Genomic DNA, 25,211 nt, shown 5'->3' with positions numbered 1-25,211 from the left:
GACATGAATAATTTCAGTGGGCTGTGTCAATACCTTTGCCCAAGAGCTGAGAGGTCAAATCACCTTAAGAGCTGGAGCCTGGTACTGTCATTCCCTAGCCAGAATTTACATGGGTCTGGGAAAGTTGCTGTTAATCAGTAAGCTCACCAGGAGATCCGATATGATATCTGATGGAAATACAGAGCTGGAGGAAAGTCTCTTCATAAGTAATTTCTCATGAGAACACATTTCCTCACAAAGGAAATTCCCTGTTTCTTGTAAATTTAGTAGCAATACTGTAAAAAGAGAATCCTTGCCTCACATTAAAAATTTCTGTTCTTACCAATCCAGTAGAAAGAAATTCCCTGAGATCTTACAGTCTAGAAGACGGCTTTGATCTTATATTAAAGATATATAATATCTGATAATTTTAGTGGTTTATTATCTGTGTAATTGGATACATTGAATGAATCGGGCCAAATTCTCACCAGGTGTAAACTGACATTGTTGGCAGCTTTGAAGCTGTGCATTTTCTCCAGTTTCTGTCAGCTAAAGATTTCAGTATGGCACTGAGATTATCATGCAGTGGTTTGAAATCTCGTTTATGTGCACCTGGCCAGGGAGCATTCTCAGGGAAATCTGGTCCCCATAGGTACTAGACAGAGGTACATGGGGAGGCAGATTTGGCTCCTATTTATAGCCTTCATGTCCACATTGCTTTTGATTGAGGTTTCTGATCTGCACAGTTTTCCTGCGTGCTCCCAGTCAATGCTGCAATTTCTCTAAGATGCAGTTCTCTGTCTGTAAGATGAGGATAGTAATTCTGCACTGAATTTCTCCTCACTCAAGTGATGCAAGGAGAAATCCATTAATGTGAGGCATTTAGGTAATAGAGTAATGGTGGCTACGAGCATCACAAATACCTGTGTCTAGCCCTGCAGAAGGATGCATTCTTATATTTATACGGAGATAAGAGCCATGTTTTTCTATCTGCTACCAAATCATTTGATGTTCTGTGTTGAAGAAGTACAAGACAGGGAAATAAATATCCTAATTGCAGTTCCAGAGAAGAATCATGTGGAAATAAAGAATAGATAATCAGAAAGTGCTGTTTTAACTTCTGTTGTCATTTGCTCTGCTAAGAATGGGAAGGTTTTGAAAAATAAAAGTGCTGTTCTGTGGCTCCTGCTCTCCCTCTGTAATCATTCCCTCTCCTTTGCTGTAAAGCATCGTGACAGTGTCGCAGTTAATAGTGATCTTACATAGAATTAAATTCTCCCTCCATCCTTAGGTCCCTCAGACTATGCTCCAGGTCAGGTCTGGAGCTCCTGTCCCATTCCTTAACGACACAAGTTGTGCTAGGATGGATTTAATAACATATTCATAATAGATGCTTTGGACTAAATCCTAAACATCTTTTCATTCATTCCCAGGCTCTGCTCATGCAAACTCCTAGTGAATCCAGCCATTTCCACCAAACCCAGACTTTTGATTAACTAGACATCAAGGCACACAAAAAATCAAGCATCTGACCTATGTGATATTTGGTTATGGCATCATGTTATAGGCTCCTCTTCCCATATGTGAAGAAACTGAGGGCCAGAGGAGTGCAGAGAGTTGCACCATGCCGTACAGTCAACCTGTGCAGAGCCAGGAACACAGACCTATGGCAGCATCCTACGAAGGGCATCCAGAACTTTTGGCTTGTGTCATGGCAGAAGTGATTTTTACTGACGGCTTGCATGAGCTGGTGGCATTGGGGGTCAGCAGGCAAACTGAACCCAGGAAAGTGAAAGGCATGGAAATAGGTATGGAGTCAGGAGAGGAAGAGCAAAATAAACAGAGAATGAGGGCCAGAGTAACTGCAAGGTGGGAGTAGAATTTGGACGATGGCGGAGGATGTGATAACAGATGAGGCTGCTATAAGAAGCCTCAACTATTAGTAGTGTATCAGTCTTCTGTTTTACTTAGCAGTGTGCTGGAAAGTGTGATGAATTCAGTCTTGTGTAGCTTGTGGAAAGGCAGCTCTACGTACATTTGAAATGCAGGAGATGCCACGATCTGGAGTGGATCTCAGCCCCTGTTTTATCTTGCACACCTGACATTTACTGTTGAAGGAAGCCTGCAGCAGGAAATGGAGTGCGGTTTATTTCACAATGTTTATATGAAAAACATTCAATCATATGCCCTGCTGTTCATACAGTTGCTAAGAGGATGAGATTGATAGTAAGTGGTCTTATGAAGCTATCAAGCAGCTTCATATTCAGGGCTCAGATTTCTGCCTTTTCAATCTGCCCAAAACAGGCCTTTTCAGGACTTTCTAATCTGCCCAATGGGACTTTTCAATCTGCCAGAAATTATTATCCTTGCCAAAACATGATCTTCAGGGAAAATCACAAAGTCCCAACCCCCTCCTTCCCCATCTCCTTTGCCTGACTCAGCAGGCCAGAAATACCATTTGCCATTTTCTCACAGACTTTTGACCTGTGACCTTGCTTGCTATTTAATGTAGCTTTAGAGCAGGTTCAGCGAGGAAGAGCTCAGCACTGCCCCGAGCTCACACGCTGGAGAGCCAAGGCCAGCTCCAGCCATGCTACTTGGCCAACGCTAACCACAAGCTTTTTGCTGGCCAAGCGACATCGCCCGGGGGTGTGAGGAGGTGTGAACCGTGACTGTCTAGCTATGCTGGCACCAAGTCCTAAAAGCAGTGCGGTTATATGGCTAAAGCTGTGTGCTGCAAGCAGACAGCTTGTTTTGCTGATGGGGAAAAGCTACTAAGCTTGTGCAAAGCTCTGCTTTGCAGGCAGGCGTCTGCGGATACTTGCAAAGATGCTTTGCCACTCTAGTTTAGCAGTAGGGTAATGCATCTAGAGTAGACATAAAATTAATCCTGGGGAAAGTCTATTTAAACAGCAATTTCCCCTCCTGAACAGTGTATGCTGAGCAGTCTTTTCAGGAGAATGGTGGGAAGGGTTGTTTGGGAGGTGTGTTAGCGTTAATGCCCCTCAGCTATCGGCACACACAAGGATTCTCCAGCTGCACTCAGGGAGGCAGGGATCAAAAAACTGTGGAGCTGGTGGATCTCTGGCTTTTTTTTCCCTCACATCATCAGCTTGACGTGCAAGAACAAGCAAAAGTCTCTGCAGTGTTACGTCCATGCAAGAAAAAAGCCTTAGCAAGAGATGAGCTCAGAAATCTTCAAGGCACAATGCCTGTTGGAAACACAATTCGGGTCTGAGAGCCCACTTTATTCTGCCAGTACAGTGGTAACTTCACTGAACATAATGTGTTTTTCCCAAGAATCCCCTGGATTTTGAACACTGCATGACAGACTATCTGCTCTCCTGGGGAAACTGAAACGCGGGTGCTATCTGTTCCCTGCTCTACGTTGTTGCCTTCAAGAAAAAATGCCAAGACGATTCAGCCAGCATCTCCAGACAGCTGGAAAAGTTGCAGACACAGCTGAAGTGGACACTGATAAACATTTTCTGCAATTCTGACTGCAATTTTTTTTCTGCCTAGTGCCAAATGGCTGATTGCACCAACCATCTCCCTCCTAACCCCACATCCTCAGCTCCTAATTCCTCTGTCCGCTTCCTTGCTCAGTCCCCCGCACCTTCTTTCCAGTCTGCTTTTTCTCCCCATCTAGGTTAGATCAGCTGCATCACAACCATCCCTGTCATACTCTTCGCTCTCTTTGTGCATTCTGCCCCTACCACTGATCTTTTCTGTTTCGCACATGTATATTGTGAGGCAGCAGTGGCAGCCATCCCTAGTCTTGGCTGGTCCTTCAAGGTGGCCCTGCTGAACCTGGTGAGCAGTCGGGCATCTCTAAACCTACTAGTAAGCACAGTTTTTCAACTCCTACCTCAGCAACTTAAATGGAGCATGGATTGTTAAGCAAACCTATGGGTCTCGGACTGATGTGACACCATGCAGGTATAAAGGCAGCAGCACCGTGACAATCCTAACTCACCGGTTTTAGTAGCCAAGAGAGACAAAACCACAGAAAGTCTCATTCTGTTTAGGTATTATTACAACCTTATTCAGTCAGTCAGACTGGCCTGTACTAAGCAACCACAAGGAAGAAATGCTGTCCCAAAGTACTGCTGTATGACAGTTAGGATATAGCAACCTGCATTTGGTTCATACTCTGCCACTAATTCATTTGTTGAGCTTGTAACCATATAACAATGCTGTGCTTCAGAGCAACCACCTGCAAACTGAGTACAGTACTTACTGAATCACAGGCATGTTGTGAGGCTTCATCAATCAATTGTGGTTTTAAAGGACTCTCAACTCCTGGCCCAAAAGTGTAAATCATCATAATTTATGTCCTTGTTAGAAATTTTTTATACAAGTCTTTGTCCTATTCTTTTCTCATAACAAATGTACACCAGGTCAATTCTCAGTGGGTTACTCCTGATTTAAATGTGTGTAACAAAGCTGAGAATCAAATCCCTCATCTTCAACCAGAGAAAGGCTGTTAATACTATAGCCATTTACACACCCTCAAAAATGGAAGCTATTTAAAAGCTTTATTTGACTTCAGCAGCAGGAAAATGCGCACCTCACTTTCCCCAGCATCAATCCTTTTCAAAGCATATTGTGTGTTTACAAGCTGTCTTGAGCACTGAAATTGATTTTAGAGCTGGGCAGTTATTAAAGGTTCATTTTCCCTCCCTCCTCCAGTTTCAAAATAAGTGATAATATGAAGTGGTGGGAAATTCTCTCCATGAGATGGTACTGCCTTTGCCCTGACTCTGAGTTTCTCAGGAAAGGTTTTCACTAGAGTATATATCCTGCTTGATCTCTACAAGTAAAACTATAATCTTCCTTTCAAAGAAAGAGTTTAGCCTTGTGCGTATGTACAGGTTGGAATTTATTTTGGAAAATAGCTGTAAGAGGCTCTGGCACAGCTAAATGTAATTGAATTAGCTGGGGTTTAAGCTATTGTTATGCTCTTACTTCCATTTCAACACAGTCAGACACAGTAATAACAATATTTAGCATCAATTTCTTAATTACTAGTTAGTCCAGTCACTGCCTGATTTTGGTGAGATAAAGCTGACACTTCCAGCATGTCTGTGGAGAACAAGGGATGATGCTGTTCTTCCACTTGCTCTACAACAGATTGGCTTGCTTGGCCCTAGTCTGTTTTAGGTACATTCCAAAGGTGCACCCACAATTGGAGTATTCAAGCCTTGGACCACTGAGATAGGTTTGCAAGAGATGCCAGTGGAAGCAGTGGGGACACCCCACAGGATGTCCATCTTTGTGGAAGATCTAGACTAAGGCTGCAGCTGGATACCCCACCTGCCAGAAGCTTGCTCTATGGCTTTGGTAAATCTCTCTCTTCCCTACCTGAAAAATGGTTTATTCAGGAGGAAAATGTTGGCTGGAAACAGTTTTTGCATTACTGGGAGTTGGTCAGGTCATACGTGATGGGAAGAGAGGCCAGAAAAATGTTAGAACAAAATGCACTCTGAAAACTATGGAGGTATCTGAAGGGTGAGTGTATTCATGTGTCCTCAAACAGGAAAAAAACAGAAGGAGGTGTGGAAGAGCCCACTCAATCTCTTTCAAATAAAAAGGATGTGTATACATCAACCATTTTTTCAAAGGAGATAAAAGCTAGGTTCTGCTGCTTACGCAGTCAACACAGAGAAGTAAGGTAAATCAGCACATTTTATTCAGTCTTATTTTAAATATTCCAAGCAATATGGACTCTTTTCTTCTGGACAAGACAATTCTACAGCAAATACTCATGATAGCTCCTATCTTCCCTTTACAGTAGCATTCCATTAGTAACAGTTGTAGCTTATTGCACTAGCCAGGAAGCCCCCTAAACAATTAATTTCCTTCTTCAGTGGCAATTTTAACAAAATGCACACTTCCACAAATTCATTCAGAATTTGTTGCATCAAAACACAGTACACATTGCTACAGGTAGACGTCTCTCGCAGCGCTCTGGATCTTTGTGGCTCCGTTACCTTTGGTGATGATGGAGAAGGCTGTACCAGTACAGGGATTTTCCTTTCTACTTTGCCAGGTTCTCAAAGACTTATTCTTATTCAGGGTTATTCAGTTTTGGTACACAAGGTAGTCATCCAAAGTACTCATCAAATATTACATTGAGGCATCTGCTGCAGTAAATGCAAAAGCGACAGTCACACTGTGAGCATTTGGTAATCTACAAATAGATCTGGAAGTCACATTGGCTCTGGAAACTTAGGCGGAGTCAATTCAGTAACAAATGCATCAATAATCAACACCTTTGCTGTATTAATTTCTGCAAGGCAGCTTGTTCCTCTATAGTGTGCCTACAAGACGTGCATACATTACCATCAGTGACTGATGCTGTCCCCTTAGCTGCTCATGTTTAATGAAAGCTTTGTGCCTATATATAAATTCTGTGTTTGAGTGAAACATCTTCCAAATCCTTCACAGCAGTTCTGGAAGAGACCTTTGGCTTGTATATTGAGAAGTGAACTCACCCTTTCTGCCATGCAAAAGCTCTGCAGAATAAAAATTATACATGAATATAAAAATAGAACAGAAGAGACTATTTAGGTTGGACCAGATGCTCACATTCCTGCCACCTAGGTGGATTTAATATTAGTGAGTGTGGGAAAAATACAAAGCGTAGGTCTGATCCTGTTCTTTTTTCTCCCACGTGTGAACTTGCTTCACACAAGCACCCTCTCCCTAAGTCAATGAGACTTTTTGTGCATGTTTTCTGTCACTGCTGATTACTTTCAGGAGGACTGTCATGTTGCAGGCACAGGGGGGATGGAGGGAAGAATTAAAGCATCTGTCCCCTGTTCTACCTTCTTCTGCATAAACACTGCTTGAGGAAGGGAACACTATTGAATCATTTGATATCTGCCTCAGCGTATCCAACAGAGGTTGCACTCCTTTGAACATCAATGGGAAAAAGGTACAAAGAATAAAACGACAGCTGCACAGGGAAGGTTCCCTCCTCCATCATTTTTCCGAGCTACTGCTTTAAGGACACGGGTCTATTCACCTAGTAACCTGAGCTCGGCTTCCTCTCGCAGTCAGCCAAGTAAGTCCATGGTCCATAAACACTTCCGTGACTGTGCAAATGCACACAGCTGGTGGAAGCAAAGGACGTGAAGAAAGCTTGTGAAGCTAAAGGGAAATTTGGCTCCTTACAATCCAGTCTCTAATACTTGTCGTGATAATCCTCACATTCTTGATAATAGCCTGATCCAAAGGCCAACAGAGCTGATACATACGGCCATGATAGGCTTTGAGTCAGGCATTGCATTTTTAAACTGAGACACTTCCCAGTTCTTAAAATTGCAACATTTACCTTGGTGCTGCAGCTGCATTGTGAAGGACAGTCTTCATTCATGGTCAGATCATTTAATGAATGAGTTTTGTAGACTTGTAGGGATGAAGTTTTATGGGGGACCTCTGGTGAGATATTCTTAATCACTGAAATTGCAGTGTTTTTCTTATGCATTGCCAGTCTCGCTGGGTGCTGGAATTGCTACAGATCTGAAGCACTCCTCTCATGTGGACAAGTGAACAGCATGGCAACAGCTACTCCTTGTGTGGGACCACCTTCCACGAATAATTGCCTATTGTCACTCAAAAGAATATCCACAGCAAATTTCAGCACCCATCAGGTGCTGATACGTATCTTTTGCTTCCTTAGGGCATGCAGCCCCATTGAGGACAATGCATCGCATGCATCTTTTATTATAGTAATTCAAAGAAACCCCCCAAAGGGCCAGAGACACTTTATAGGGCAAAGTGAGCCAGGGCTACACCTCTGCCTTGCTCACCTGTATACAAGGAGCCTCTTACTCTACTGCCGTGGCAGACAGATGGGGAAGCCACACAGAGCTGTCATGTTAGGCCCCTGCATGGGGTACAGTGGTCAAAAATGGGTCTACCTTCTTGAACTTCAAAGTCTCTACCAAACCATAAGTGGCATGGATAAATTGCACGGTTTGCTCTCTCTTCCAGCACAGGGGCTGGGGACCATTGGAGGAAGCCTGGTGTGAACAAATTAAAGGGAGTGCTATTCCTGCTCTAAGGAACAGATCCATTGAACTCCTCCTTAGTGGAGGATGAGAATTTTTGCTGAGGATGCAAAAATTTTAGCTGGATTCAGGAAGAGAGAGGACAAGTGCTTGGGAAAAAGATCCATCGTGGGTCACTTAATAGAGCAACTAAGTGAGGCTCAGAAAATCCCCTGAATTAAAATAGCCTGAGGTTGGGAGAGTATTTAAGGACCTGAAAAAGAATGACACACACTTGTTCTGTTTGCATTTCTCCCTCATGTCTGCTACAGCCTCTGCAGAAGAGAAACTTCTGGGCTAAATGAACCTTGGCCCTGAACCAGAACTGCCATTCTGACCATCTTTGTGCCACTGTTTCAAGAAAATGGTTTCTTGATAACCTGTGTAGAAAAATAAATAGGTTAGTTCTAGTTTTGATCATGTTTTTCTGTTATTTTTTTCTGGTTTGGGGGCTTTTTATCCTTATCTGGTTTGTTGGGACTCCTGTGGTTCAGCTGGAAGATGGCTCGTGGTTTGGCAGCTCTCAGCCCCTTCTTGCAGAGAGGGACATTAGAGCTCCCTCAAGAAGCACTTCTCGACAGGTCAACAGAAGCGACTGGAGAGGTCCACAAAAGCAACTTGGAAGCCAGTTGCCTTGCAGCTAGCTCTTGCTTTCGTTGCAGAGTGAACTCAAGGTAAAACAGGAGAGCTGCTGTAACACAACAGCACCCACAAACCTTGAATGTGGGACTTCTAACTCTCGTTGACTTTTTGTGGAGAGAGTAGGTGAAATGTTGGGTTAGCACAGCTGCCAGCAGCCAGGGCAACCACTACACAGCTCAGGGCTGTTTTCCGGCCTGCTTGCTCTCCCTCAAGTTAGACTAAACTGAGGGGAGCTAAGAAATCTGTTGACACTTTGAGTTAACCTTCCTTTTGGTGACTAAACAAGGTTTGCTGCTTCAGTAGGTCTATCAACAATCAGTAGGTCTATCAACAACAGAATAAAAGACTTTTTTTTTTTTTTTTTTTTTAACCTTATGGAGAAAACTTTTGGCCCGGAAAGATCTTTTCAGCCACCTCTATCTATATCAAAGACAGAAAAGCTCTTCACTCATCCCTTACCCCTCTAATCCTTTCCATGTCAGCTTTACAAAGATATATTTTCTAGATTCTTCGTCTTTATGGTTTCCTTTTCTTTCAGTCATGCCGTACACCCTGTGTCCCAATCCTGCACTCAGGCTGACAACGAACTTTCTGTTCCTGGATGTATGTGTCTTTGCCTCTCACTTGGGTGATGCCAGCTCAGCCTGGTGCTCCAGAAAAGCCCATGAGATGAGCCATAGATCATCCTGTCCAACGTCAATACTTCTCCCCGAAGTTTGCTTGACTGCTCTGCTGTAGATGGAAGGATTGAAGGACATGTCTTTTTGGACGTTATTTGCTCTGTGATTCAAATATGGACTTCTGTTGGTGAGTCTGGATGAGCAAAGACTGGTTCTCAGAGGTGGATACTTTCTTGGCAACAAGGTCAGCATAAAAGAAGAAAAACCCAAATTCTTGTAGATATAAATTGATGTTTCAAAAATGACTGTGATTTTTCTCTAAGCAATGTTGAAACCTTTACAAGTACACAGAACTACAAATACTTCCAGTTCCGCAACCCCAGCAAAATGCTAATACTCAGATTATTTCTCCAGAAACCACTACATCAATCCGCAGCTTGACACTGCAGCCTGATCAGAGGAAGGCTGCAAGCTCATGGCCATGCCTATACCCTCCATGACTGTCACGCTACTCTGTGCCCTGAAGTCCCACGGAGACCTCATCCCTTCCCAGCTGCCCACAGGCTCCACTTTGATCCCACGCTAACCACCACTTTCTAGCTAAAGGTTAATTACTCCAGGGGACATTTCCATCCAAGCTGTTGCCCGCAGGTTGCAATCCCTGCCCGAGCGCTATTTTTAGACCAGCTCCTTCATTGCTATTGATCCCAGTCACCCTCCGTTAATTAGATACACACAACACACACAGCATTTGCAACTCATTTATCAATTCCGTTCAGCGCCTCCCTCCCCTGAGATGTAATTTGGAGCCCTCCTTGAATCATGCTATTGATCTTTCCCAGCAACTTTGCTATAGGATTCTCTGTGTTGCAAGCTATTTATAGATTCTTCTTCTTCTCCTGCTCTCCCTTGGGGAATCAGAAATGGGCAACGGTAATCAGACTTCTATTTTTAAGGAGTTGATCGAAACCAGATATTTCCTTTTTTCTCCTTCTTTCCCCTCCTTCCCCCTGTTGCTGTTGTGTACAGGCTTCCTTCAGCAGGCGAGACCTTCCTGCTCCACGTGGTGCTGTAATGATTCTGGTAATGCTGAGGTGATGTGAGGCAGAATTTGCCCTGGGTGAAATCTTGTTTGCTGAATTAATGAATTCCTCCTCCTCCCTGCGTCCAAGAGTTTCACAAAGGGCTTTGTGACCTGTTTTGTCTGCTCAGCTTGAGGTACACCTTTCAGAGGGCTTCAGCCTCGGAGACTGCCTTCTCAGCCCGCAGATTTGATCCATTTGCAAGGCGCTGGGTTCCCATTGCTCCCTTGTATCTCAGGAAGCGCATCCAAAGGCCTTAGAAAATTCATAGTCAGGAGTGAAATGGATGGAGTTGCTTTTAGCGATGGAGGATGACAGTAACAAGCCCTGGGGTTCTAGGATTTGAGAAAGACCTAAAATGAGGGAACATCACCTGAGGCTCAGAGAAGTCAGAAGCAGCTCAGCCTTCATTGAGTAATGTTGAAAATCCAGCTCTAATGCAGGAGGAGGCCTACAGTTACCAGGGGCAAGGCGACACCAGAAGGGACAGTGTTGTCTCAAGGCGTACACGAAAGCAGCCCCAGGCTTCTGTGGCAACGCCTGCTGCTGAAAATCTGATGGTGAAGCGGGAGAGAGGTGTGCCAGGAGGAGCTGGGCAGGATGTGGGGAGGGGCCCCGGTCTGAAGCCTTGGCTTCACAGTGGGCCTGGAGCACCAGCAGTGGGGATTGCAGCCCCCTCAGCAGGGTGGCAGCTCAGGAGTCAGGGGGCTGGGCCGTGCGGAGCAGGGCTGGCTCCTCTGAGCCACTGGGAACATGGCAGCGTGTGTGTCGTCTGTGAGGATCTGCGTGTGTGCTGTGCTTGGGGAGGTTGTGCCGTCGTTGGGGAAGGGGCTGTGTGCGGATGGCTGTGGTGTGGTTGTGGAGTATGCGTGCGGCTATTTGTTGCGCGGCCTGCTCTGGTGTGCGTGATGCTGTGGTGTGTTTAGCCGCGGACTGGGGGGGCTGTGGTGAGCTGTGTGGAGGTCAGTGTGTGGGGCTCTGTGTGTGTGTGGAGGGGGGAAGTCATGATGTGAAGCTGTGGAGTGCGTGGCTGCGTGTGTATGTGGAGGGAGGGCTGTTTTGTGTGGAGCTGTGGTGTGTGGGGCTGTGGTGTGTGGGGCTGTGGTGAGCTGGGTGGTGTGTGGAGGTCAGTGTGCCTGTCAAGCTGCATTGTGTGTGGAGGCGGGGAGGGTCATGATGTGACGCTGTGGTGTGCGTGGCTGCGTGTGTGTGTGGAGGGAGGGCTGTGGTGTGTGGGGCTGTGGTGAGCTGTGTGGAGGTCAGAGTGTGTGGGGCTGTGTGTGTGGAGGGGGAAGTCATGATGTGATGCTGTGGTGTGTGTGTGGAGGGAAGGCTGTGGAGTGTGGGGCTGTGGTGAGCTGTGTGGAGGTCAGTGTGTGGGGGCTCTGTGTGTGTGTGGAGGGGGGGGTCATGATGCGAAGCTGTGGTGCGCGTGGCTGCGTGTGTGTGGAGGGAGGGCTGTGGTGTGTGGAGCTGTGGTGTGTGGGGCTGAGTCCGTGTGGAGCGGTGAGGGCACGATGTGAAGCTGTGGTACGTGTAGCTGTGTGTGCGCGTGGGGCCCGCGGTGCGTGAAGCTGTGGTGCGTGTATGGCCGTGCGTGCGCGGAGCTGGGGGAGGGGGGCGGTGGTCTGTGGAGCTGTGCTGTGTGAGGCAGACCTCAGCGTGGGGCCGCGCTCCCCCGGGGCGGGCGCAGCGCTACCTGAGGCGCAGCCCGCCCCGGCCCTGTGCGCCGTCCCGCCCGCTGCCGCCCCCAGCAACGGGGCGCGGCGGGAGGGGGATGGTGGAAGGGGCAGCCCACCTGCCCCGGCCGTTACCCGCCGCTCGGCCCGAGGGCGGGAACGCCCGGCGCCCGCCCCGCTCCAGGCTGGCCCTGAGGGAACGCCGAGAGCCCGCCCCGCCCCGCCGCCGCCGCCGCCGCCACCACCACCACCACCGCCGCCGCCCGGCCCCGCTCGGCGGCCGAGGCGTGGCCAAGCCCGGGGGAGGCGGGAAAGAACCGCGCCGGGGGAAGCTCGGCGGCTTCTCCCTGACAGGGCGGCGGCGACGGGGTTAACCCGCTCCCCGCGGCGGGCCGGGCCGAGCTCCCGCCTCCCGTGCCGGCGCCGGAGCAGACACACATTCACACTCACACACACTCACACGCGCGCAGGCGATGGCTGAGGGGCGCGGGCTCGATTTTCCCCGAGATGATGTCAAGAGCTTGGGAGAAGGAGGAGGACGGTTGCTCTTTTTCTTAACGGCTTTGTTCTAAAATCATCCTAAATAAAGCAGCCCCAGCCCCGAGCGCCGGGGGAGCAGCCGTGAAAGTAGCTTTTTTTTTTTTTTTCCTTTTTTCCCTTTTTTTTTTTCTTTTTTTTTTTTCCTCTCCAATTTTTCTCCTCATCTCTGCCTTTGTGTCCGCCTGGGGCCGAGTCTCCCCCCCACCCCCTCCCCGCGCTCCCGGGCCGCTCTCTTCCCCCGGGGAAGCCGCCGGCTTTTTTTTCCGCTCCTCCCCGGCAGCCCGAGGCCGCAGGCAGCTCCCGCCGCCGTCCCGCCCCGCCGCCGCTGCCCCGGGCAGGTGCTCGGCGGCTGCCGGTTCGCCCGGCGGGCGCCTCCTCGCTTGCCCTCCCGCCTCCCCCGCCCGCCCGCCCGCCGGCCGGGGCGGCTCCGCGCCGCTCCTCCCCGCTCGGCGGCGGCTCCTGCGGGGCGCTGGCTCCCCGCCGCCAGGGCCACGCCGCCGGCCCGGCGCCCCCGCCTCCCGCCGGAGCGGCGGCGCGGCCCGCCGCGCCCGGGGATGCTGCCCCCAACTCCCCGCCCGCCGCCTGACACCGCCGCCGCCGCCGCCGCCGCCGCCCTCGCCGCGCCGGACGCCGCTCCGTTGCCCGCGCCGCGGCCACCTGCAGCAGCCGGGCTCTCCGCCGCCCTCCTCGCACCGCGGCGGAAGGAATAAAAGCGCCCAGCCCGTCCCGACCCGCCCGGCCGGCGCTCCCCGAGGCAGCCGGGGCCGGGGCGGGTCGGGCCCCCGCGGGCCGCCCCCGACGGGCCGGAGGTCCGGGCGCCCTCCCCTGCCGGTCCCCCCACCCCTAGCCCTCCCCGCGGATGGCCGCGCTGCCGCCGCCCGGCCCCCCCCGGCCCCGCCGCGCCGCCTGAAGAAACTTGGGACGGCGGCGGCCTCCGCCTCCCCGCCGCGCCCCGCCCGGGCTGCGGGGGAGCCTTCCCCGCGCCGCCGCCCCAAGTGCGCGGGGGGACCCGTCCGCCGCTGGACTCCGGCCCGGGGCCGCCGGCCCCTCGGCGGGGCGCCGCCGCCGCCGCCCAGCGCCCCCTTCCCGCGGCGGGGACCCCCAGCCCCTGGCCGCGGTGCTGGGGAGGAGCTGGGGTGCCCTGGATGGCCCTGCGCACTGGGACGGCTTGGTTTGGGCAGGTCCTGCGCAGAGTTTCCCGGCTCCAGGGCACCTGGTCTCGGCGCTCCAGCAGCCTCCTGTGCCTCTCCTCCTCCCAGGAGCCCGAGCAGGCGGGCGGAGAGCGGCCGCCGCCGCAGCGCAAGCTGCCCCGGAGCGGCGGCAGCGGCGGCGGCGGGCGCCGCCAGCCCCCCCGGCAGCTGCCCCCCTGCTGCGGCTGCTGCGGCCTGTCGGATCCCCGGGCGGCCAGGGGGGGACATGGTCCCCTCACTCGCCCCTTGCTGGCGGCCATGAAGAGGCAGAACGTGCGGACCCTGTCCCTCATCATCTGCACGTTCACCTACCTGCTGGTCGGGGCCGCCGTCTTTGATGCCCTGGAGTCCGACAACGAGATGCGGGAGGAGGAGAAACTCAAAGCCGAGGAGATCCGGCTCAAAGGAAAGTACAACATCACCAGCGAGGACTACCGGCAGCTGGAGTTGGTGATCATGCAGTCCGAGCCGCACCGGGCCGGCGTCCAGTGGAAATTCGCCGGTTCCTTCTACTTTGCCATCACGGTCATCACGACCATCGGTGAGTGTCTCGCCTTGGGGAGGCCCTCCGGGGCCGGGGCCGGGACCGAGGCAAAAGCCCCCCTGGTTGGGGGAAAGGGAGCGGGGCAAGGGGGGGTGTGGCATGCAAAGGGTTAAGTGCTGCATGAGTTTTTTTGGCTTTCCTCCCGTCTTATGTAATTCATTGCTCTTCACGGGCACTTGTTGGACTTGGCGTGTCCCGCACCTCTTCCCCTGGAGATGGAGCCTGCGTCCCCTGGGTGGGACTGGAGAGGAGTGGGGCTGGCCTGGTGGGGGGATTGGTGCTGGCCAGGTGGCTACCATCGAGCTGTGGCTTGGGTGGCAAGGAGGAGAAGAGAAGAGGCGGGGTGACACTCTCCTGGGGTTCCCCTCAGGAAGAAGGAGGCCCCGTTGCCGTGGTCCTCCTTGCACCTTAGCTTAAGAGACCTGGGGAAAACTTAGGCAAAAGGCAGTTGGATGAGAATGAAAACGATGAGGGCACAGGAACTGGGTCAGCTGGGAAAGCCCTTGATGTAGCCAAGCGTAGTCCTGCTTTCGCAAACTTTGTTTCGGCATTGGCAAGGGCTGTCGTGGGGGTTCCCACAGCTGCGGTCCCATCGCGGAGCCTCTCCTGGGCATTCCCGACGCGTTTCTGAAGTTTTTATTGCGGCCGGAGTGTCTGATGTGCCAACAGGTCACAGGCTGCGTCTCCTCTTTGTGGGCACACGGTCCGACGGGCAAAACGATGCCCACTGTCACAGCCGCACTGCCCAGCTTCTCGGCCGTGCCATTTCCCAGGACGGTCGAGGGACAGTTAGTGGACACAGCCAGAGGCTGTCATTTTGTAATTCTCTGCTTCCCGCAGCTAAAGCCAAGCGTTTCACATAAAGTTTGCTTCCCTGCCATAAAAATAAATACCACGGTAACTAGAGGCTGCAGAGTGCACGCAGAACTGTGCTACAACTCTGGCTTTCGCTTGGTGAGCAGGTTTGTTCTTCCTGGTTTTGTATTCATTAAGGTGCATTTGCTGAGGCAGTTGGTAACGTTCTTCTCCCAGCACTTCTAGATGTTCCCCCCAACATCTGGGGGGATCTGAAAAGACCCCTCTAGCTCAGTGGCGGTTTGATAGTGCATTATATTGAACAGGACACAAAAGACTAGCTCTCCTACTAAGACAGAAGGACTCGATCTTTTTACCATTTAGGGCTTGTTACAAGAAATTTGCACATTGCCACCTGAAGATGCTGACAGTTTTCAGCAGAACGTGCTGTCCACTGCCCTTTGAGCAGTGTCTACTTATGTTTATGTTTGACTATATTATATCTGGGGCAGTAAAAAATTTCCTTTGAAAGACCATCTGACAGCATAAAGCCTATTTGCCCTTACAAAGATAAGATTTTTAAGGGATAATTTCCTCTTCTGTTATGAAATATATTTATATAAAATGTATATATTAATAGGCTATAGAATATAAAGTAGAATGTAACTTTGGCTGATGATGTAGATTTCCTGCTGTTCATTGTGATCTCTCCTTCCTCCTTTGGTCACTGATCCTCTCTTCCTCGATCTGTCTCTTGTCATTTATGTGTACAAAGTGAATACCAGACTGTCATGCCCCTCTGGATTACAACAAGGCTTCCACACACACGGCTGTGTACTCACGGTGCCCTATACTCCTGCCTCAAGAGGTGGCTGCAATACTTTCTGCGTTCTTAAGCTCAGTCGTGACAGGTAGAAAGGGCTGTTTTCACAGTAGTTTGCTGTTTTGATTGTATTTTACCTGGAAACAAGTACAACTTGCTTGGGAAGCTTCAGCATTTTCTCCTGCAAAGAGCTGGGATTTGTTTAGGAAGCTGGGAGCACCTCAGCGTGCAGAGGATAGCATGCATTTCTGTAGGCAGGGGCACTTTGGGATGTCAGAATTGTTTAAATTTAAAATGTGTATAGCAACGGGGAACCACTGGGAGGAAGAGTGATAATAAAGAATGGTGCAGAAAGACAGACATTCTTTAATGGTTGTTCATTTGGGAAACTCTGTTCCAGGAGGATATATGATCCATCTTTCAAAAGTTTATTAATAGTTACTATCCGCATCTTGCCAAACGCACTTCTATTTTGCTTATCATCTCTTCAGTACTAAAGTAGCTTTGTGATGTTATCTGATCTACTGGTAGTCTGTAAAAGTGAGCATGGAAGGTTTTTCTTCAGTTTCTTATTTATCCTATAATTGGTTCACAGGGGGAAAAAATGACTTTCTATGTTTAACTTCTCAGGAAGATAAGAGAAGATTTCTTCTCTGTGTTTCTTGCACAGGGCAGTGATCTTAAATGTTCATATGAATCTTTTGTGGTGGTTCCTACTTTTTATCTGACTGTGTGTACGCTCTCACATACAGTTCCTTCTCCTGCTGAAACCTTCCAGCCAGACTTCAGGAAGCACATGCGGGGGTCTATGCGTTAGTGAGCGTGCTGTAGTCAGTAGGTGCTCCTGCAAAAGTGCGTCTAACTAACCATCGCAGGCTGATTCTTAAAGCGGGGTGGACGAAAACCTTCGTTGCCTAATCTAGAGTCGTACACCTCTCTCCGCAAAACTTCTCTTCAGAGGAGCACGACAGGAATCAGCGGACCGCAAAGCCTAGCAACACGCATACGACAGCGGGCTCCTTTATGTCCAACTTAATTGCTCTCCCCGGTATCGCCGCGCTGCCAACGCGTCTGAGGCGATTACCTCTTCGCCGCGTTGCTTGAAACTTACCGTGGCTTTCCCTATATCGAAGGCGTTTATCGCTGGCCACGGACCACGAGCCGGCGGCCACCGGTAGCCCGGCGGAGACCGCCTCTTGGCCGCCGGAGCCGGGGAGCGCGGCGCTGGCCGGGCGGGGCGGGCGGGGCGGGCGGTGGTGCTGAAGGGACAGCTCCCGCCGGCCGCGCCGGCCGCCGCCTCCCCGCCGCCCAGCGCCGGCCTCCCCTCGGCCGTCGGGCGAGCTCCGCGGCTCGGTGCTTGCTGTGGAAACACCTCGTTGGAGACCTGTTTGGAAGGGAGGGTGCGAAACGGAAAGCCTCCCGTGCGAGGCGAAGCGCTGAGATGTGGTCAGCTCTCACGTTTCCTCCGCTCTCCGGCTTTTGGCTGTTACGAGGGGGTGGCGGGGGGTTGCTGCTCGCTTGTCAGGCTGAGTACTGAACGAAGAAGCCAGGGCTGATCAAGTAAACGGAAACAGTTTTCTTCACCTGCCACACAGCATTTTTTCCTACTCCCCAGGTGCAATGTTGGGGTTTTTTTCTTTTTTTTTTTTTTAAAAAAAAAACCCTGACCCAACGAGAAAAAATTGACAACCACAGGTGCTACAACGTTCGATGAGTCTGCTCTTAAAATCCATTAGCGGAAGAAAATTACTCGGCTTTCACGAAGTTTTGGTCATATTTGAATTCTGTGAAAGTTTTTAGGTGATCAAAAAGAAGTAATAAGCTGGTTTTGGCTCTCAACAGTTGCTAAGTTTATTTCGGGATTGTTCTCACTCCAGAGTTAGCTAGTATCATTTCCTATCCATTTCCAGTTACACAGCCATTTCCAGTTACACAGCCAAAATGATGTTAGAGAGTGATTTAATCAAGTTCTCCATCCAGCTACTTGTCTTTTATGAGATACACTGTAGAGTACGCCACAGAGTTCATCAAGAGGCTGGATACAATGGATGAAAACACCAACTTTTGAAAATAAAAGGTGATTCCTAGGATTCCTACTAAGTTTCAGTGCCCTTTCCTACAGGTTTATAAGAGTGAGTAAACTGCTTCTATATAAGCAGGTGTCAACACTGTCAAAATGTGTTATTGGTATTCATATCGCTCCATCATTTAGGCCTTAAAGGGTGATAGTCATACTTGATTTAACACCACCAAGCTCTAGTAAACACTGAATATTTCTGGAGGCTTGTGCAGAATGTAAAGAACTGAAAGCTGTTTATGTCACCCTAAAATGAACTGAAACAAAAAACAGATTGAGGATTTTTATTTATTTATTTTTTCCTGAGAAGTGACTGTAAGGGGAGAAAAATTAAGACACACTGTACTGTCAATTGCTAGGCTCTTTTTCTAGTTTTAGGCCTTTGTTTTCAATTTCAAAGCTACTACAAGCAGTGACTGAACTATCCTGGTGAACACAGACAAAGTATTTTTTAAGAATGTGGTCCAATACCTGTAATGGTGAATGGAATATCCACCTGTTGACAGCTGTTTGGCTACTGAGTAGCTAAACACTCAGGAACTGTCTATGTCCAGATGAGGAGATTGCATACTTTTGGCAGACAGTGGCCTGACAGGGAGTTTGAACCTGCATTAATGAGCTAAGCAAACACATGCTTAAATCAATTCCAAGACAGTAGTTAAGTCTCCGTATCCTTTCTCTGCATCACTTTACCCTTCTGTAAAATGGGTATAAAAATACGAAGCTGGTAGTGTTGTGATGTCTCTAATTTGAGTTAGAAAAAGACATAGGTGTTTTCACCTGTGAATTATTTTGTCAGTATTGCTCCTCCTTTAAGACCAGCCTCTGTTGTTTTGAGTCTGCTCTTGGGTTTTGATGGATTGTAATATTTAAAGGCAGTCCTTTGAAAAGCTTTGAGTAGGGAATCATGACAGATGGACAATTTGCAATGGAAAGAAAAAAAAAGAAAGGAAGAAAACAAGACATGAAAAGGGAAAGCTAGAGAATAAAGATACCAATGCTTTGGTCAATTAACTGCTGCATTCATGACTTTCCAGGGTCATGAAGGTCATATCTCATACACAAAACCAAACAAGCACAAAGTAGATGAAAGCCACTCTATTATTAATAAACTCACATGAAAGTAGAGAGCAAGATTGCTTGTAGATGCACTGAAGTAATGAATCTATTCATTCACACGGTCTGAAGCTTCAGCAGAGAATACTGGATGATCAGGATTTGAATATCTGTTGGTGGTATCTCCCAGGCAAGTAGGAGGTCAGCTTCAGCAAGCTGCGTGAAAATGAACTGTGTGTAAGGTTTTGCTCCCCTGCATAACTAAAATATTCTGCAAGATCTTCTCACACTATATTCTTTGTCTCATGGAGATTAAAAAAAATAAAATATCCAAAATAGTGTTCTGCTATAACAGAGAGGACTTTGTGGCTACTTTGCTCACATGTTCATAGAAACAGTTTTTGAGTTCTTGAAAACTGGTTTTGCAATGATACCTCACATTCCTGCCAGAGGCACATTAGCAAAAGTTTTTTTAAAAATCACTGATAAGCAAGGCAAAAACACAGCTCAGACTGATGCTGAACTGCTACTTCCCACTGTATGGCTTACTGGCAGTGCAAATGCAATATCCAGTAAAAGTCTGAAAACAGTTTTGGGGAAGCATCGAGAAACCTCTAGCTACTCAGCTGGGTGATGGTGTCAGCAGATTTCCTTAGTGTAACCAGGCTTGAGAAATTACTGTCCTGTAGTTTTTTTAGGATCTGGTGCTCTTTCATTTCCTCCTAACTATTCATAACTTCTTTCTTTAACTGAGGCAAGTGAGATTTAGATTAGGCACGAGGAAACTCTTTCCACCTGTCACGGTGGTTGCGTGCTGGAAGAGATTGCATAAGGAGACTGTGGAATCTCCATCGTTGGAGCATTTTAAAAAGAGTTTAGACAAAAATCTGTCAGGAGTGGTTGAATTTACAGCTGCTTTTGCCTTTGGGGAAGAAGATGGACTGGCTGACCTCTTTAAGCCTTTATCAGCTGTATGTTCTATGATTTTCTGAATCTTCCTTTTTCCATGTCTTGAGCTCTAATAGTTCCTGGGCTATGTTGTTCTTCTTGAGATAGAAATCCGAAGATCTTTGAAATTCCATTTTCTCCACTATATGGTCTTTGCTTACTGATTATTTTTCTATGCAGTAAAACCATTTATGTACCTTTGCAAGTGTCAACATAGAAATATCAGTGTTTACCCACTAACGAGGCTACAAGTTAGAGGTGTTGGTGAGTCTTATGGGAAAGAAGTTAGCTGAAGAAGAAAATGATCTTGCTTATACAAGGATGGCAAGCAGAAATTTACAGGGTGGAATTGGGAGGGAGAAGAGGTGTTCTAGACTAAGAATAAGGGAAGAAGTTTAGCTGATAGCTATGGGCTTATGCCTGCTTCAACTATAAAGAATAAAACCCCCTTTGCTTTCTCTGGGAACAGCATCAGAACTCTGAGGCCTGCTCTGAAGATAAAATTATTAATGGACACCTTGCCTTTTGGACACCATGGGTTTTGGGACAGATGCTGCTGGTCTGGCATAAAGCAAGGACCAGAATGCTGTTGTCTTCCCTTGAAGGCAATCTGAGCTGAGGTGCTTAGTTCCTTCACTGCCAGGACATATTCCTTCATAAATGCTGAAAGCCATGCTTATGGCTTTGAGCTGTAGTTACACAGCACTTTATATTCAGAATGCTGTACTGACATTAGGTGATTCATCTTCACAACACCTCTGTGTAAAAATTATCCTCAATTTAGAGACAAGAAGATAAAATGAGTTTCTGAAGATTCAGGTTGGGAACTATTTCTAATTGCCAAACAGCTCACTTCTCTGTCTTTCAGACCACATGGCATTAGTTTATAGCCAGATTAAACAGTGAAGATGAACCAAAGGCAAAGATCTGTAATGAATTCAAAGTGATTTTAGAAAACTCCTGCAGCTTAGGTCTTCTGACATGCAATAATAGCAGAACCTAGACCTTTATTACATGAAGGAGCATACACAGTTCTTAGTAATTATCTCTGTTATTACTATGCGTCTTCTGTCAAAGGCCTTTTAGGTTTTTAGGTACCCAGTTTCTATGGATTTTACTGAAGATCCTTGACAGGATCCGGATAAAGGCCGCATGAAGTATCCCCTTCCCCTGTAACAGATGTTAGCAAGGACACTTGCTGGTGATGCAGAACTAATCAGTAAGAGTCCTTGCTGCTTCTAAGTTGAACTAAGAAGTTACTGTGGACTTGCAACAGATGTTTGTTGTGTGTAGAAGGCCTGTTCATCTCTTTTTGGCTCATGGATATTTTTGAGTGCAGCCATGGACTAATTGCGAAATTTCACATATGTAGATTGCTGCAATGCAAATTAATTTGAATTTGTTACCTTCTGTGGATTATAGTCTATGGAATCTACTGACTTCAAGTTAAAATGTATGGATAAGGTCCTTCCCCCGGGTTACCTATGCCCTACCAGGTGTCTGTGACTTGATTAGCTACAATAATGTTGATATTGTTCGTGGTGTAGCTATGGCAGTTTCTTTGATTAAAGTGGGAGGGTCTATGCATGTGGTGGGTTGACCCTGGATGGATGCTAGGGGCGCACCAAAGCCGCTCTGTCACTCCCCTCCTCAGCTGGACAGGGGAGAGGAAATATAATGAAAGGCTTGTGGGTCGAGGTAAGGACAGGGAGAGATCACTCACCAATTACCATCACGGGCAAAACAGATTTGACTTGGGAAAAAGTAATTTAATTTATTACCAATCAAAATCAGAGTATGATAATAAGAAATAAAACCAAATCTTAAAACCACCTTCTCCCCACCCCTCCCTTCTTCCCAGGCACATCTTCACTCCTGAATTCTCTATGTACCCCCCACAGCGGTGCAGGGGGACAGGGAATGGCAGTTACAGTGAGTTCATCACACGTTGTCTCTACCGCTCCATCCTCTTCAGGGGCAGGACTCCTCACACTCTTCCCCTGCTCCAGCGTGGGGTCCCTCCCACGGGAGACAGTACTCCATGAACTTCTCCAACATGAGCCCTTTCCATGGGCTGCAGTTCTTCATGAACTGCTCCAGCGTGGGTCCCTTCCACAGGCTGCAGTCCTTCAGGAGCAGACTGCTCCAGCGTGGGTCCCCCACGGGGTCCCAAGTCCTGCCAGAAATCCTGCTCCAATGTGGGCTTCTCTCTCCACGGGTCCGCAGGTCCTGCCAGGAGCCTGCTCCAGCGTGGGCTTCCCATGGGGTCACAGCCTCCTCTGGGCATCCCCCTGCTCCAGAGTGGGGTCCTCCCCGGGCTGCAGGTGGAGATCTGCTCCCCCGTGGACCTCCCTGGGCTGCAGGGGGACAGCCTGCCTCACCAGGGTCTTCCCCAGGGGCTGCAGGGGAATCTCTGCTCCGGTGCCTGGAGCATCTCCTCCCCTCCTTCTGCACTGACCTGGGGGGCTGCAGGGCTGTTTCGCTCACATTTTCTCACCCCTCTCTCCCGCTGAATTTTTTTTCCCCTTCTTAAATCTGTTCTCCCAGAGGCGCTACCACTGTCGCTGATGGGCTCGGCCTTGGCCAGTGGCGGGTCCATCTTGGAGCCGGCTGGCATTGGCTCTGTCAGACACAGGGGAAGCTTCTAGCAGCTTCTCACAGAAGCCACCCCTGTAGCCACCCACTACCAAAACCTTGTCATGCAAATCCAGTACAATGGATTAGGAGATATCAGGGAAAAAAACCCCAGAAATTAAGGCCTGATCCAAAGTCTGATGAAAATAACGGAGAGAACATTTTGAGTCATAGTAGTTTTGAATCAGGCCATTATTTGACATGAATTGTACAATGCAAGGAGCTGTATTCTGTAGAAAACCAACTCCTGGAAAATACCTGTAATAGCAGTTTTAAGATTTTTATTTTTTTTTTTAATAATGAAGGAAACAGAGTTTATGGAGTCAAAGTGTATGTTGACTTTGGCATTTATACTGATTTTGATTTTTTCAGTTGAAAGTGAAAGGCTAAACCACATGCCCACTGCATACCTTAAACTTCAAGCAAAGAGAAATCTTGATGAAGAATGTTGATGCTTTTCATTCTTTTTATTTGTTTTGGTGTTTTTTTTTTAATTTATTTTGCTTTCTTTCATTGCTGCCAGACAGTTAACAACCTCCACTGATCCACTGAGATGCCTTTTTTTTTTTTTTTGTAAACTGTAATGTACGCTTCCTTTTCTGTTTCGGGGGAAGAACCTCGTAAGTTTCTTAGGAGTTTTTTTTCTTTTTAAGGAGTTAAGTGAACATTTTTTTAATGTCTGGCCAATTGCCACAAGAGGCTTATGCAGTCATCAGTTGGTTTAAAGGGTTCAGTATCAGTTTTAACTGCTTTCATTATGGAGATGATTAGGGCATGTCAGTGAAAGACATATCTCTGTTAAGGGCTCATGTATTTGTTACTTATTAGGATGATTAGGAGGGAATAGACTATATTGTCCTTTCAATTCCCTGCACCAGCAAGAAAGAAGAGCTTCAGAGAAAAGCAGGCAAGTAGCGGGGTTAAAAGGTATCTAATGGGAAGTTGATTGTCTCCTTGCTCTCCTGTCACAGAAGAGGATCGCTCCCTTTGCTAGCTGCGTGAGTCTTCTCAGACAGGAAAATTTCACAGAGAGCTTTAGGGCAGAGATTGATGAATGAAACCTGCAGCAGCTCTCTCTAATTGTATAGTGCAGGAGATTAGCTGCGAGGAAGTGTTCGAAGACTCCCAATTTAGGGATATTCTTGGCATATTGAAGGGAAGGTAGAAATAAAAGAGATCTATTCCCAAGGCAATTGGCACTGTCAGCAATTTCTGATGCACGCTACCATTAACTCATTACAGAGATGTTTTGGGTGCAGATGGAATGTTTTACTTCTTCCACTCTCTTTTATTTTGATGTCCTCTGGAGAGGATGTCCTCCTTCTATGTGTTTAAACCATCATAGGCTATTGCTATGGGAACTGTATCAGAAATTAACTATTGTAACAAACCTGTGACCACCTGGAGTTTTGACTTGTCACTTTGCTGCATTTCACATCCATCTGGAACTTTTCAGGACTAGACACAGTAGGAAAAGGTGTCGAATACTCTTGTTTCAAATGTCTAGGCCTCCATTACTTGAACTAATGAACAGTTGCTGTTAGCTGCTGATAGTTTGGGCTGTATGGTGAAACAGGTCTGACTTCACTCAGTGAAAGTAGTGTTACTGGAAGTAATAATTTTAAAAAATCTGCAGTGTGGTACTTAGGTTACCTTTTCTCTGGAAACTAGGGGACCTGCAATAAAATGAACTTCAGCAGCCAGAAGGATGTGGAGATACTGCATCTGAAATGTTTTAAAACTGTTCATGAAATAAAGATGATTGAACTCGCCATTACAATCTTGCATCAGAGAAACACCTCATACTTGCAGAGGTGACTTGAAGTCTCAGTGCTTCCCCACAGTTTTTCTGGCCTTCAGGAACTTCTTGGGCTTCCAGAGGTAGACCAGGAGTTTTAGAAGACTTCCTTACAGGATAAAGCATATAGTATTTTCTGCTGAGGACTAGAATCAGTAGAAGGATGCCCTTTCAGCATTATTCAGGATCGTTACATATACTAGGCTGTTGAAAAAACTGGATTGCCCTAGGCTACCAAAGAGGAAAAAAGCATATTTTGGGATGTGGAAGTCTGGGGACCAACATTTGGGGAGTGAGAGTCTCTCCCAAAGTTTGAAGGGATCTACCCAGCATCACTCTGACACATCCTCCATAAAAGTCCCTGTTCTACTATTTGTTTCCTCCTGGACACCAAATATGAGTTATCATTGCAGGTTTGGTTTTTTTTTTCAGTATTACTTAGGTGTGTTAGAAATGAGATAAAGCTAGTTCTAGGCAAGTGATAGTTAAAACAGCAACAGTGGATCTGTGCCATTGGAAGCACCTGGAAATCCCAGTGATTTGACTTGAATTCTTCAGTTGACCTTTCAACTGATAATATTAAGAATTCTGTGATCTTCTCAAACTTTCTTCTTCAGAGTTTCTCCCCTCCTTTGCTATTTCATGTAGGAATGAACATCCCAAGAGGAAGGAGATGGTAGCTGTTCAGTCTGTACTGATGCCCTATCGGCTTTTGCATTCTTTTCTGGTATTTTTGTCTGACAAACA

The 25,211-nt window shown here is 47.8% G+C and overlaps 1 protein-coding gene across 1 annotated transcript in view; it reads left to right on the top strand.

The window, feature by feature from the left end:
• Positions 1-13,594: 13,594 nt before the first annotated feature.
• KCNK9 (potassium two pore domain channel subfamily K member 9) overlaps positions 13,595-25,211 on the top strand; it is an 88,212-nt gene continuing 76,595 nt past the window's right edge. Inside the window, exon 1 of the mRNA XM_049819784.1 lies at positions 13,595-14,330. Within this exon, the coding sequence (XP_049675741.1) occupies positions 13,745-14,330 (586 nt within the window). The 5' untranslated portion in view covers positions 13,595-13,744. The remainder of the gene's footprint in view (positions 14,331-25,211) is intronic.

Source organism: Accipiter gentilis, chromosome 2, assembly GCF_929443795.1.
Source record: "Accipiter gentilis chromosome 2, bAccGen1.1, whole genome shotgun sequence".
In the NCBI taxonomy this organism is placed as follows: domain Eukaryota; kingdom Metazoa; phylum Chordata; class Aves; order Accipitriformes; family Accipitridae; genus Astur; species Astur gentilis.
The sequence above is the reverse complement of the archived record's forward strand: the minus strand, read 5'-3'. Positions and strand labels throughout refer to the sequence as shown.